General features: G+C 36.6%; 1 protein-coding gene across 5 annotated transcripts in view; it reads left to right on the forward strand.

Annotated features, from left to right (window-relative positions):
* ctnna2.L (catenin alpha 2 L homeolog) overlaps nucleotides 1-14,038 on the forward strand; it is a 1,040,499-nt gene that overhangs the window by 987,824 nt on the left and 38,637 nt on the right. For 3 of the 5 annotated variants that reach the window (XM_041580652.1, XM_041580658.1, NM_001092812.1), the window contains 1 exon segment: nucleotides 733-879. The exons of the other annotated variants lie outside the window; for them this stretch is intronic. In XM_041580652.1, the coding sequence (XP_041436586.1) occupies nucleotides 733-879 (147 nt within the window). 5 annotated transcript variants of the gene reach the window in all.

Here is a 14,038-nt window from a genome sequence, read left to right on the forward strand (position 1 = left end):
GCAAGATACTACCATCAACAGGACCAATTCTGCTACCTCAAATGATTTAAATCCATTACATTTTTTATATCATTCATAAAACTTCATATAGAACATGAACTTTCTTTAATACTGTATTAAAATGAATGTACAATCCTTCACCTATCCTTATTGATGATATCATCGGCTGCCTCTAAAGTTGGTAAAAGTGCTCTACTCTTTTTTCTGGCTTCTTATATTGAGGCAGTTGACAGACTCAATAATTTTTGACAATACTGGTATATAATGTATGTGCAAACTAAAAATAAATACAATCCCCCTACAGAATTAATAAGACTTAATTTATCTGGTGTAATGCTGCATGAAATTCAAGATGTGCATGATAGTTATTTTCCAAAGAATAAAATTGTGGGATCTGCCCCAGTTTTGTTCTTCACATGGTGGAGAATATAAACAGAATGATAACAACAGCCGTAAAAGGGATTTTCAGGATAATCAATCAGTGTAGGGATATCCAACCTACAGTTCACAAGCAGTGACTGAATCCCAGCTTGGCTGTTGAGGAGCCCTGAGTTATAATACAATTATATCTGGAGAGCTGCAAGTTGGACATCCCCGATTATGAAGGTTGGATTCTTTTTTAGAAACTGGAATCCTAGTGCATTTTTCTTGAATCATTTTTCTATAGGACCCTACAGTTTCCCTTCTTTCACTCTCTTACTCTTTCTCTCTTCTGTATCTCTTGGATATCAGACAGGAGTGCAGAGCACTTTCACTACATTTTATGAAGTAGCAGGTGATGTCATAGCAGGAGGCAGGGACAGTCAACTTTCCCTCGACCTGCTCCCCTCCTGTACTGAAGGATCTCTTTTCGGAAGTGGAAGCAGGGACTCTACTATGGTAAGTAATTCTAAATTTCATCTGCTTACTAAAGGTTTTGCATTCCATCTTTACAAAACAGTTTCCCTTAAGTGCTCTTTAGGTGTACTTTATAAATGCAAAACCATATATTAGTGATCATTTTAATACATTTATCAACATATCTTAATAAGGATTAAGAAGAAATGTGTGGAATATGCTGCTGCTACTTCTATATTTCTTGAATTGTTGTTTAGATTAAGTAGTTATTATAAGGGTTTAGTTGCGATAACGCATTTTTTTTAACATAGAAAACATTTTTTGTGCCTTCTGTGCGCTTATTAAACCTGTCAAGATGTCAGCAGTATTGAACTCAAAGACAAACCAGGTTATTTGAAGGTTTTAGATGTAAAATATGTCTTGTTATACCCCCAAGAATTATTCAAGGTGCATAATTGAAGGTATAATTCAATAGCAGGTGTTTTATTGCATTTATGTCTAAGTGCTTGGAAACTGTTAGCTCTGCAGTCCATTTTTATATAAAAACGAATGAACTGCATAGCTTTGTTTTCTAGATAGATAATAGTTTCAATTATATTGTATATTGATCGGAGTGGCTTGAACAAAGTGTGAATGCTAAATTGCAGAGAACTGTGAAACATTCCCTTTACTGATGTGAGAGGCATATCAAATTATATATATCAAATATAGCTTGAACAATCTGTCCTGATGAAATGTCAATAGGAAAAAAATGGAGCCTCTAAATAGGGAAAATTGGAGAAGTTCAATAAAGCTTACTTTTAGGTGAATGTATTCAACAGCTGAAGAGTTAAAAGAATGGAATATGTCAAAGTGACTAGATGAAGAGATATTTTGTACTAAATCTCCCAACAATTTGAATGAAAAGCATTCTAGTGTCTTGATTCCCATAACTCCATTTTGTCTGCATTCATTGCAGGGAAATTATGCTTATCAGATATGACTTTAAAACTGTACATGATATAGATTGCTTTATTCTTACTTAAAAAATAGCTGCTATCCTATGTTGGAAAGTGTGTTTTTTAAGATTCAGCTTTGTAGCCCTCAACAATGAATTCCCTTATTTATTGAAGATTTGCTGTAGGGCACATTTTCTTACAATCTTTACATGAGGTTCCCACATCAGACGATTCACAATTTATTCCATTGATATGTATCTACACAAATATGGAGATAAATAGGCTCCCTGTGCAGAATAACTTAAAAAATAAAAATTTGCATTAATACATATTTATTCAACAAAAACTGGGTTAGCCCTACTTAGAAAAAGGAGACATTCTATGTAATATATATACTAATTCTAATCTTACAATATGTAATGATGCAGAAAAAAAACGTTATGAATGCATTTTACCTACTGAAAGCATCATTATACTGTATAGATGCTTTCTCTTCAAAGGCCAGGCTGAAATGAGGGGTGGGAGTGTCTCCTTATTGTCCCACAGGAAGTGGTCACAGAACTGACTGACAGGACTTACTCTGTGAATGCATGTAAAGCCCTTCCCAAGTTCTGGTGTGTCTGTGTCTCTCCCAAGCCTTCTTGTATATAGAAATAAATAATGTGCAGAATCAGTGTATCAGTGGATGCAGGGAGTTTTAGATGTATCACAGCCCATAAAAAACTATAATGGCTTTACATTTTCATAAACATGCTTTTTTTATGTTTATATAAAAAAAACATGTTATGGATTACAATATAAGCAGGGAGTGCACTGATGTGCAATTATGGCTGTTGATATAGAAGGCAGTTGAGGCTTGCAGTGGGGAGGAGGTCAGATCTGTGTGCAGAGAGGAGATCGAACTGCAGCCAGGAGAGGATCCAGTACTGTGAGTCAGGAAAGGGATCAAGACAATGCACAGAGAGGGGACTGGGACTGCAAGGCCAGGAGTGGATCTGGGACTATGGCCAGAGAGGGGAATGGCATTGTGGGCCAGGAAGGCAATCAGGACTCTGGGCAGAGATAGGGATTGGGACAGTGTGCAAAGAGGGGAGTGGGACTGTGGGCTGGGTAGGCAATCGGGACTCTGTACAGAGAGGGGACTGCAGACAGAGAGGAGATTGAGACTGTGTGCAGAGTTGGAACTGGGACTGCAAGGTCGGGAGGAAATCCAGGACTATGGTGGGAGGAGATCTAATTTGTAGCCAGAGAGGGGTGCGGGACTGCAGCCTGGAAGGTGATCGGGACTCTGGGTAGAAAGGGGACTGCAGACAGAGAGGGGATCCGGACTGTGGCAGACTGTGGTGGGAGGGGATCTGGACTATGGCTATAGAAGTGAGCGGAACTGCAGAAGGGGATCAGGACTGTGTACAGAGAGGTACAAAAACAAAAAATGTCTCGTTGATTAGCATGTATTAATCCATTGTGAAATGTTATGTTACTATATATGTCCCCTTTAAAGAATTTTGTCTATTTATTGCAATGATATTATTCATAAACCAGAACAGTCACATGATCAGAAAGGTAGTATGCATATGGAATACATAACTTTATTTGTAATCTCATTGTCATTAAACATATAGTTTAAATATGAGCATGCAATCAGACCATGCAGTGAGAGTTGTGTGCATCTGTTCTACAAAGCAACTTGTCGTTTAACAGGCTTCATTTCTACTTTTCCAATAATTCCTTTGTTTTCAGACATTCCTGGCACAAAACTGTACAAATGCAATGGTAGAATTACGATGTTATGAGAGGTGTGCAGCTAGACATCTGTACAAATAACTTGTGATACTGGCTCAATTTCCACCAGTCATGTTACACCTCTCAGATGATCTCGATCTTTGTCTTGGTCACTCAAAATTTGCGTCTCTACACAATAATTTTTTCTTTCTAGTTTTGATTGCTTTAATGTAGAATTCAAGGTTATAAGGATAAATGATATAATTTAAGTACTCATTCTAGTAAATTTAGTTAGTTGCCAGGTTGTGATGTTGGATAGAGGAAGTCTCTAGGGACAGAACAGGGCATTTCTTCCTTTTTGGTTGCTAAGAGGGATAAGTGTATGATGCTAGAAAGCCTGCGACCTGCCACATCAGAGAGGTACTAAAAAGAGGTATTAGAGAGATTAAGCAGTGATAAAATAGATTCATTGAGCTCACTGTAGATGGTGAAAATTGAGAGGTGAGCTTATACGAGGAGGGAGAGAGGGACCAGTGACCAGGCTGTACCTCCCATAGACAGGGTCCCAGAGCACGAGGGACTATTGTAGGTTAGATAGGGCCTAGTCATCCTAATGCAAGGTCAACCCCAGTGCTTTAAGTCTGCTAATCTACAGCATTATTGACTGTAGGAGGAAGCAGAGAAGGTAGGCAAATAGCTGGAGCCCAGATTTTTGCTGGTTAAAATACATGGTGGGCAACTTGTGTGACAAGTATTGTGGTGGAAGCTGTACTGTGATTAATAAAATATACATAATAACCTAATAAATTAGATTGAAAAAAGACACATGTCCATCATGTCTACTCTGTATATAACCTGCCTAACTGCTAGTTGACCTAGAGGAAGGCAAAAAAAAAAACTAATCTGAAGCCTCTCCAATTTGCCTCAGAGGGGGAAAAATTCCTTCCTGACTCCAATTTGGATCAACTTGTACTATGAGCTATCTCCCATAACCCTGTGTTCCCTCACTTGCTAAACACCATCCAACCCCTTCTTAAAGCTATCTAATGTATCAGCCTGTACAACGGATTCAGGGAGAGAATTTCCCATATTCACAGCTCTCACTGTATAAAACCCCTTCCAAATATTTCTGAATGTTTCTGAGTTCCTCTGTGAGTATTATGGAACCTCCTGCTTACTTGCTTCTAAGTGTTTACTACAAGCTCCAGTACTATGACAGTGGTGTAAGTAATTTTCAATCAAGAAATAGAGGGAGCAACTAGACACCATGTTACAAGGTGTTGCTGCGTCAGACACAGTCATGCATGCAGCAATGAAAGACAATTATTGAAAAAGCAAAAAACAAAAGCTCATGAACTCAAAACCAATGCAGATGAATAGTTCCAGTAAACAAATAGGCATATTTTATTCCACATATTTTGTTGGCTTTATCCTGGATGAGGATCAATCAGCCACATGTTGAACTGTCTGATAGCATGCTATTCTTGTATGATACAAATATTAAGAATGCCACAATAAAATACTTTAAAACAAAACCTTCCCTTAAGCCTAAATGGCAAAGCCATATTTCTAATAGTAAAACACATTTCAGAAGCTGTTAGACTGATAAAAATTCTTCATACATTTTGCCCCGTGTACTAACATTGTCCACTTAGTCAAATCAACTGCACCTTTTCTGTATTATGTGGCTGAGATTCCTAGCACGGACATTGACTGGGATATCATTAGCGATTTCAGTTAACAGAGAAACAAGAAATACCTTATACTTCACTATATCAGAAAGATTAACGAGCAACGAAACAGCAGATTAGCTAGCTAAAACTGGCAATTTGGTATGTTATCTCCAATCCAGTCAAATTGAGCCACAGGCAATCTGTCAATGAGAAACCCGAACACCTATAAATCTCTCACCTCATTGGCTACATTATGCACTATGTTGTAAAATCCATTGTTTTGTAAATCTCACAATACTGTATAAAAGGAAAGAACTGCTATGCCAAACAAATTACCAACACAGACAATTGCATCCACACCCCCACTAACATTTTAGATTTAACCCAGTTTAGACACATTTATCACATTTGCAGATACTTTGAATGCTTTGCGTCTTGATTTATAATGCTGTCACCCTAATTGTTTACTTCCACGTGTACTTATTCACAGTCACATTTTCCCGAGTGGTTTTGTCTTGAATACATGTGCAGATTTCTGATCTGATCTTATTATTCTGGGAGTCCAGGTGCTGCATTTCATAATTTCACAGTCAGGCTCGAGCAAATTTTCTTTCAAGGTTTTGATATGCACCTTATGATTCAAAAGCTTCTTTTCTGATGCAAAGCTACTTTCTGATGCCCTCTGTCTCTCAGCAGTCATAGCAGCAACATTATTGACACAAGCTGCATTCAGTACATTACGGATCATTAATTCTGGTGATTACTGTTTCAAATACAGGCACAATGAGGTTTCCAAACAAGGGAATAAAGTGTCATTATTATGTACCCAGACCCATTTATTTTAAATTCATTTAAACTGTGGTGACAAAGCTTGAAAATGAGAAAAATCTAAATATAATTTGACATGTTATCCTTGCTTACATTTTTAAATATTTTTAATAAAATTTTGAAATATTCTTATGTTTGTTAAAATCACAGAATATTCAATCATTTAAGAATAAGCAAATTGCAGCTATATATGAGTTTCTTTACATTTAGGGGATTATTTACTAATGTCCAGTCTGGCTTTTTGGTGCAAAACTCTGATGCTGCAAAAGGCTGAATCTGAAAATCCGCCATCTCCGACCTGCCGAGGTTGTATATAAGTCAATGGGAGAGGTCCCTATCCTATTTGGAAGTTTCTGTGGTCTCCGCTGGAATTAGCCCAAACTTTTCAGACTTCTCTGGCAAAAATCCAAAAAATCAGACGATTTATGAAAAACCTCAGAAGAAAAGCAAACGATTCAGGTTTTTGCTTGATTTTATCAAGTTTTCCCCCTATCAAATTCAATTCTGCTTTTTTAATCGTAAATAAGGTCCAATCCTGGATTCTAGTTTGGTCTGACTTTTTTTATTTAAATAATCCAAAAAATTCTGATTTTAGTAAATAACCTTCTACATGACAACATTAATAAAAATTAATGCAATATGTATTACCTAGACACTTTTATAAAATTACATTTAAGTACTGTATGACAGAAGCTGATGCAAATCTATTTCCTAATCAGGGCTTGAAATGAGTTTGGTATTGGCCTGATTCATGTACAGTATGAATAACCAAATGTATGTTTTTTTTTATCTTATCTTGATTTTTAACAGATATTGATTTCTGAATCTTGGTGACTTAGGGGCACATTTACTAAGGGTCGGATTTCAAAGTGGTAAAACTTTGAAATTCGACCATCGAATTGTAGAAAATCGATAGTTTAAAGGTTTTTTGAGTGAATTTAGCCTTTTTCGATCAAATTCAAATCGTTCGATCAAACTTAGAAATCACTCGAACCGAACGATTTAATCGATCAAACTATTTTCAAAAAAAAAAACTTTGACTTCTAAAAACTTAGCCAAATACTGGTTATAGGTTCTAGGAGGTCCCCATAGGCTAACATAGCAATTTGGCAGGTTTAAGGTGGCGAAGTGTCAAAGTCAAAGTTTTTTAAAGAGACGGTACTTCTAATTTTGAAAAGTTTTTTCAATTCTAGCCTATTCGATGGTCGAAGTACCCAAAAATTACTTCGAAAATTCAAAGTTTTTGAATTCGAAAATTCACTTTGAATTCACTTCGACCCCTAGTAAATGTGCCCCTTAATATGCATCAAGTCACTTTTCAATTTAACCAAACTCCATATTAATTATGGGGATTTATATGAATGAGAATGAAGATGCACATCATATAATGGCAATTTCCTTCATCTCACACTATAAACCCCCATGACATCAAACTATTGTTCAGTCTACAGTTCTGTACTGAAGGACCTTCTGAACTAAGAAGCCTCAGGTATGGGCTTCTTTTGATCACTGTATAAAGACTTCATATTAAGGGGGGTTATTTATTATAGTCCAAATAGTAAAATCTCAAAAAAATTTAGCTGTTTTTCACTAGAAAACTGACATTTTTCCTGGAAAAAACTAGAATTTCGAGATTTATTATACCCCAATGCTGTAAAAAGCCCAAATCTGAAAATTCCCTGGCTCTGTCAAGGTACTGTATAAGTCAATGGGAGAGGCACCTATCCCAAATTGAAGTTATCAGTTTTTTCAGGCAAAAACTCAAAGAAATCAAATGATTTGGGAAAAAAGACAGAAACATTTGAGCAATTCTGTTTTTCTCTCGATTTTATGGAGTTTTTCTGTGATTGGATTAATTCAGGTTATTTTATAAATAAGGTCTAATTGAGCATGGCAGTTTGGTTGTGTTTTTTTCTTTTTAATAAAATATTAGATAAATTCCGATTTTAGTAAATAACCCACTTACTCTTGGTTTGATATCTATTCAGCTAAACATTTCACCATACAGTCTCTCATAAAGTAGACTCTATTTATGTAAATTGTACCTAAGACATAAGGGGGGTCCAAAATATACTAATGTATTTATAGAGTTAGCTACCATAACTAGTGATGGACGAATAAATTCGCCTGGCATGCATTTGTGGCAAATTTCTGTGTTATGCGGCAGGCAAATACATGTGTCAGCATCAAAAATGTTGGACTTGCATCTGAAAAGTTGTTCACGTCAAAACCAATGCACATCAACACTATTCGATCACCCCTGTACTTTAACGCCGGTGTCAAAATTGACACCGGCGTCAATTTTCGAGTTTCGATAATTTTTCGGGAGAAATTCGACCCATCACTAACCATACCACCTACCGTATATGGAAGTAGGTTGTTTACATTTTTATGTTGTGAACCTTGCTTCTGTCTATTATCTGTCCCTAAAAATATCTTCATTTCTAAAATTAAACTATTTCTCTTCTAGGTACATATACTGTATTTTTTGCTTGAGTGGATTAAAAGTGTTAAGTTTGTCTGGTCATGGTAACTTGTTTTTTTACTCGGCTATGAAAAGTTCTGGCTTAAAATAAACCCACTTTGGCCTCTTTGTCATAATTTTTCCACCTTCCTTATATTTTTAACAGAATTACAGCTGTCTGAGTGATTACACATTTTTAGTGATAAATTCAAGTCTATTATCAGTTTGGTTTTCCTATTTCTATTTCTATTGTTGACCACAAAATGCTGTAGTAAATTATTTCCATTTTAGCATAGTTCTTATTAGAAAGTGCATTATTTATGTTCATGTTCTGTTTTGAATTTTTAGTTGTTAGTTAAAAGGCTTAGAACTCCATCCCCAGACAATGGATAGAAGTCGTTTTAGGAAGCAAATGCCCAACGTAACTTGTATTGGGACAATACATGATAACTTATAATAACAATACTAAGTAACAATACTAACAATTCTCATAATATAGGGGCTGCAGGCAGAGCAGGGGCCACATAACTATTTGCAATTCATATTACAGGGTTAAAAAAACAACTTAAATTAGAAGATAGCGTTGGCTAATTTGCATATGGCGGGAAGCTAAAGTCGAATGGACGTATATATTGCAGCAAATACATTACATTACACAAGCCCAGGGAAGCTTTATAAAAGAAAATAGAATTGTTATATTGCCCTACACATGAGCCCACTGTATAGATTATATTCCATATGTTAGGAAATGTAGGAGGGAAGCCGGTTACCCCCAAAAAAATGTATGCTTTTTTGCAGCCTATCACTCTGAAAAAAGGAAAAGATGCCAGCATTTTTTGGGACTTAGAAAAATTTTCAACTAAATTTTGAGGAAGTCCTATCTACTATCTACTCTATTGCACTTCGCCTGGTCTGAGGTGGCGAAGGCAAGTCTGGCGCAAGAGTTAACATTTAGGTGCAGATTTACATAGGGTCGAATATCGAGGGTTAATTAACCCTTGATATTCGACTGCCGAATGTAAATCCTTTGAAAACATTGGACCTTCCCCATAGGCTAACATTGTACTTCGGTAGGTTTTAGGTGGCGAAGTAGGGGTTTGAAGCTTTTTTTAAAGAGACAGTACTTCAACTATCGAATGGTCGAATAGTCGAACGATTTTAAGTTTGAATTGTTTGATTCGAAGTCAAAGTCGAAGGTCGAAGTAGCCAATTCGATGGTCAAGTAGCCAAAAAAAAACATTCGAAATTCGAAGTTTTTTTTATTCTATTCCTTCACTCGAGCTAAGTAAATGGGCCCCTTAGTAAAAAAAAAATTTGCCAGCGTTAGTCACTTTGCCATTTAGTAAATTTGCCCCATAGACTCCATTATATCAAATAATCTAAATTTTAAAAAAGGATTCCCTTTTTCTCTGTAATAATAAAACAGTACCTTGTACTTGATCCAAACTAAGATATAATTAATCCTTATTGAAAGCAATACCAGCCTATTGGGTTTATTTAATATTTAAAGGATTTTCTAGTAGACTTAAGGTATAAAGATTCAAATTGCGGAAAGATCCATTATCCGGAAAACCCAGGTCCCGAGCATTCTGAGCAACAGGTCCCAGGGCCATACCTGTATATTATAGGTGATAACCATATTTGTTATTGCATACTGACCTTTCATTTATAGACCTTGTCTAAAGCCTTCCAAGCATTTAAGTAAGACAAAATGACACACATACCCTCCTACAGAGAAGCATAAACACACATTTATAAAATTCTTTACAATCTATAGATGAGACCCATGGTTTAAGAGCTTAATGCTTCATTTTCTTTGTAAAGCTATGCAAAACCCTGAAGGTGCGCAATATGCATGTAAGGTGCAATTAAATTGTACAAGAGATGATCAAATCGCACTTTGTCCATCCCGTGAGACGCCTGCCTCCATTTCTCATTTAGTTCTTTCTTTCATTACTCTGACAACTGAAAGATGCATAGTAATTGTTCACATGCCTGAATGATACATGAACAAGGTATTTTAATGTGAGCAGAAGCTGGAGCCTAATGAAAAAAGCAGCAGGAAAAAAATGAGGCAAGATTTATATAGAAAACACGCTTCTAATGGGGTCAGATCTATAAAGATAACAAATGGGATATATTTTGCGACTGAACAATAAATCAGGCAGATATATGTAGACCCTGAAATGGCATTTTTCTATGTTTAGGAATGTGGCATAAAGATCAAACGGTAAATATTATGAGTCTAACCTTCTTCCAGTGGACACAGCTGGGTGCAGCTGAAAATTGCTTCAAACATTTGAACAAAACTGTAAATCAGAGGATATAAATATTCCAACGCTAATGACATGTATCAAATATCACAGCTTGTATACTGTATTTTACTTGCTTTTCTAGTGCTAACCATTTCAGCCGGCAAATGTTTGGCTACTGCTGAGACAGTCAGGCTGAAGACGATAATGAGTTCAGATCGCTAACGTTTACAATGATATAAATACTGTTTAGTAAAACAAAAGTTCTAACAGCATAACCCTTATTGTGGTTATACTTAGTGATGGGCAAATTTATTCGCCAGGCGCGAACTCGCGTGATTCGCCGCCAGCGAATAAATTCACGAAACGCCAGCGAAAATTTACCCGTCAAAAAACGGGCGCCGGCATCAAAAACGAGACGCCGGCGCCATTTCGCGAATTTTTCGCCGTTTCGCGAATTTAATGCGAAATTCGCACATTTTTCGGCGAAACGGCACAAATTCGCCCATCACTAGTTATACTTTTTTATGTTTGGTGAAGGTTGACTTAACAGCTTAATCTCCCTATATTAAAATAGCATTTAGAAGACAAAGCACTAAGTAGTGCAGTGTAGGATCTGGTGAAAGCTCCTATATGCAGAAACATCTGACTGCATGCTCTTCAACGTGAGACTACCTCCGGCAATTTATTTGTGCTATTTAACCTAAAGTGATTGTGCCTGAATTACCTGGAATCCCATAACCTTCCAATTACTAGAAAAATATTCGCCTGCAAAGGCTTTGTCACACTTCGTAAATTAGTTACCACTACGTTAATTCACTAATAGTTGAAGTTGCATCTCGCCAGCTGAAGTCTGCTGAAGATTCACAAGCGTGAATTCATTAGAGTGAGCATTTCATACCAAACTATCACTAATGTTTGTTTCTGCCTAGTGAAACTTCATTAGTACTCTTTCACATAGATCAATTTGAATAGGGCAGGTACATATAGGTCATATATAGTGATGGGCGAATTTATTTGCCAGGCGTGAATTCGCGACAAATTTGAGCGAATAAATTTGCGAAACGCCCGCGAAAATTCGCCCGAAAAAATTCGCCAGCGTCAAAAACAGGCGCCGGCATCAAAAATGAGAGGCCAGCGCCGTTTCACGAATGTTTCGCCGTTTTGCGAAGTTCGCAAATTTTTCGGCGAAGCGAAACGCCGCAAATTCGCCCATCACTAGTCATATATATGTCTTTATTAGAGATGTCGGTGCAAATGCTTGAAGTGGCCACTTATTATTACAAATGTCCAAGGAAGCAAAATAAAGACAAAAGAGATCCTCTAATGCCCTAGACATGAGCCCACCCTAAAACAAATGTGGCATGCCCTTAAAATGGTTAAAAACATCTATTAGTTATACATTATACACATAATCCCACTTTGAAATATCAAAAAAACGCCAGCTTTTTTTCATTTTTATGACTTTTCAGCATACAGGATATGATGTCACTGGCATAAGATTGAGCAGTACGTAGCTTCATCTTATCAGTTCACCAGGTATAACCTTGCAAAGGAAACTCTGGTGAAAGGGGTAACGTAATGGAAAATTTGCATTTTAGGGAATTTGTGGAGTACCAATAGTTCACCTGAGTGAAAATTCATCTGTCGAAAGGGTGCAAACTTTGCTAGCGATGTACTCTTCTGCTAGCGAATTATACTCTTTGCCTATTGATGTCCTGCTGATTGGATTTCTGGTGAATTTTCACTGGTGATGGCCACTTTGCCCTTTAGTAAATCTGCCCCTTGGCGTACAAGGACTGACAAATTGAAGGACTATGAATTCATATAAACATAATCAACTTGATTGTGATAGATCAATACTTAATACACGTAGGTGCATTAAACGGTTTTTAGAAATGTACAAAAATATTGGCGTCTCCATTATGTTTCTTAAAACTCAAATTGCAGTTCTTGAATAAGAAGAGCCAAAACGTAATGTCACTGATCAATCCATCAAGATCCTCTGACTAGAAAACCATTTTTCTGCCCAATGTTAAACACATAACAGTTTGCATTGTTATTCCAAGACTTTATAGGAATGATATAAAGGACCACAACCACACGTTCAAAGTGCAAGCTGCCATGTTTTTAACCCACAATGCATTATTTTTTTCCCACAATAACAGAGTAATTCCAGGCATTAGGTGGTGATGTGCCTGATGTAGTTGAGGTTTGATATAACACAAGCAGGTTATAAATGACTCCTAGGGCCAGATTTATCAAGGGTCGAATTTCGAAGTAGAAAAAGCTTAGAAGTTCGACCATCGAATAGGAATACTTCGACTTCAAATATCGAAGTTTTTTTACATAGAATTTGGCCATTTGCAGTCGAAGTAAAATCGTTCGATCGATGGGTAAAAATCCTTCGAATCATTCGATTTGAAGCCCCCATAGGCTAATATAGCACTTCGGCAGGTTTAATTTGGCAAAGAATTGAAATCGAAGTTTTTTTAAAGACAGTACTTCGATTATCGAATGGTCGAATATTCAAACTATTTTACTTCAAATCGAATTCGAAGTCATAGTATCCTATTCGATGGTCGAAGTATCCCAAAAATTACTTTGAATTTCAAATTTTTTTTACTTCGAAAATTCCCTCGAATTCACTTTGACCCTTGATAAATCTGCCCCCTAATGAATCCAAAAATATGCTCATTTACTATTAACCAGGAAACAAATGCAAAAGCACTAAATACTAATGCACAAAGCACTTGTGTCTGGGACAACGACAATACTCTGTTCCACACGTAACGCTAAGTAAGGGCTTTCCTACACTTTGTGCCCCTGGAACTCTCCAGCCTCAATAACTAAATGAAGCACTAGATAGATTGCCACACACCTGCCACCCACTTCTATCTTTAAATGCAGTGGTTCTTCTCATGTAATGTATGGGACAACATGCAACATTCAAAACTAGGGTGGCACACCCTACATTTTGCACTTTACAGTTATTTCTATGTCTTTTTACAAGTCTTTCACCTTATGGTCCAAATATGAGCCCATTTTGTTGGTAATATGAATATAATGAATTCTCTCACATACCTGTAGGCAGTGATTGACATAATTATACTGATAAAAACTGCACTTTATTCCTTTGTGTGTTTGAGTTAAACATTTTATTATAAAATGTATGAGACATTTTACTTTGGCCAGCATTATATTTTCCATCAGGTTATTATTTGGTCTTAAACATATTGAGGGGACCATACTTGTGTTCTGTCTTATATCTGTAGTCAGATGCTTTTGTTGATGTCCTAAATGCTTGACAAGATAGTCAACTCA

The sequence above is a fragment of the Xenopus laevis genome, chromosome 1L (genome assembly GCF_017654675.1).
Source record: "Xenopus laevis strain J_2021 chromosome 1L, Xenopus_laevis_v10.1, whole genome shotgun sequence".
Taxonomy (NCBI): domain Eukaryota; kingdom Metazoa; phylum Chordata; class Amphibia; order Anura; family Pipidae; genus Xenopus; species Xenopus laevis.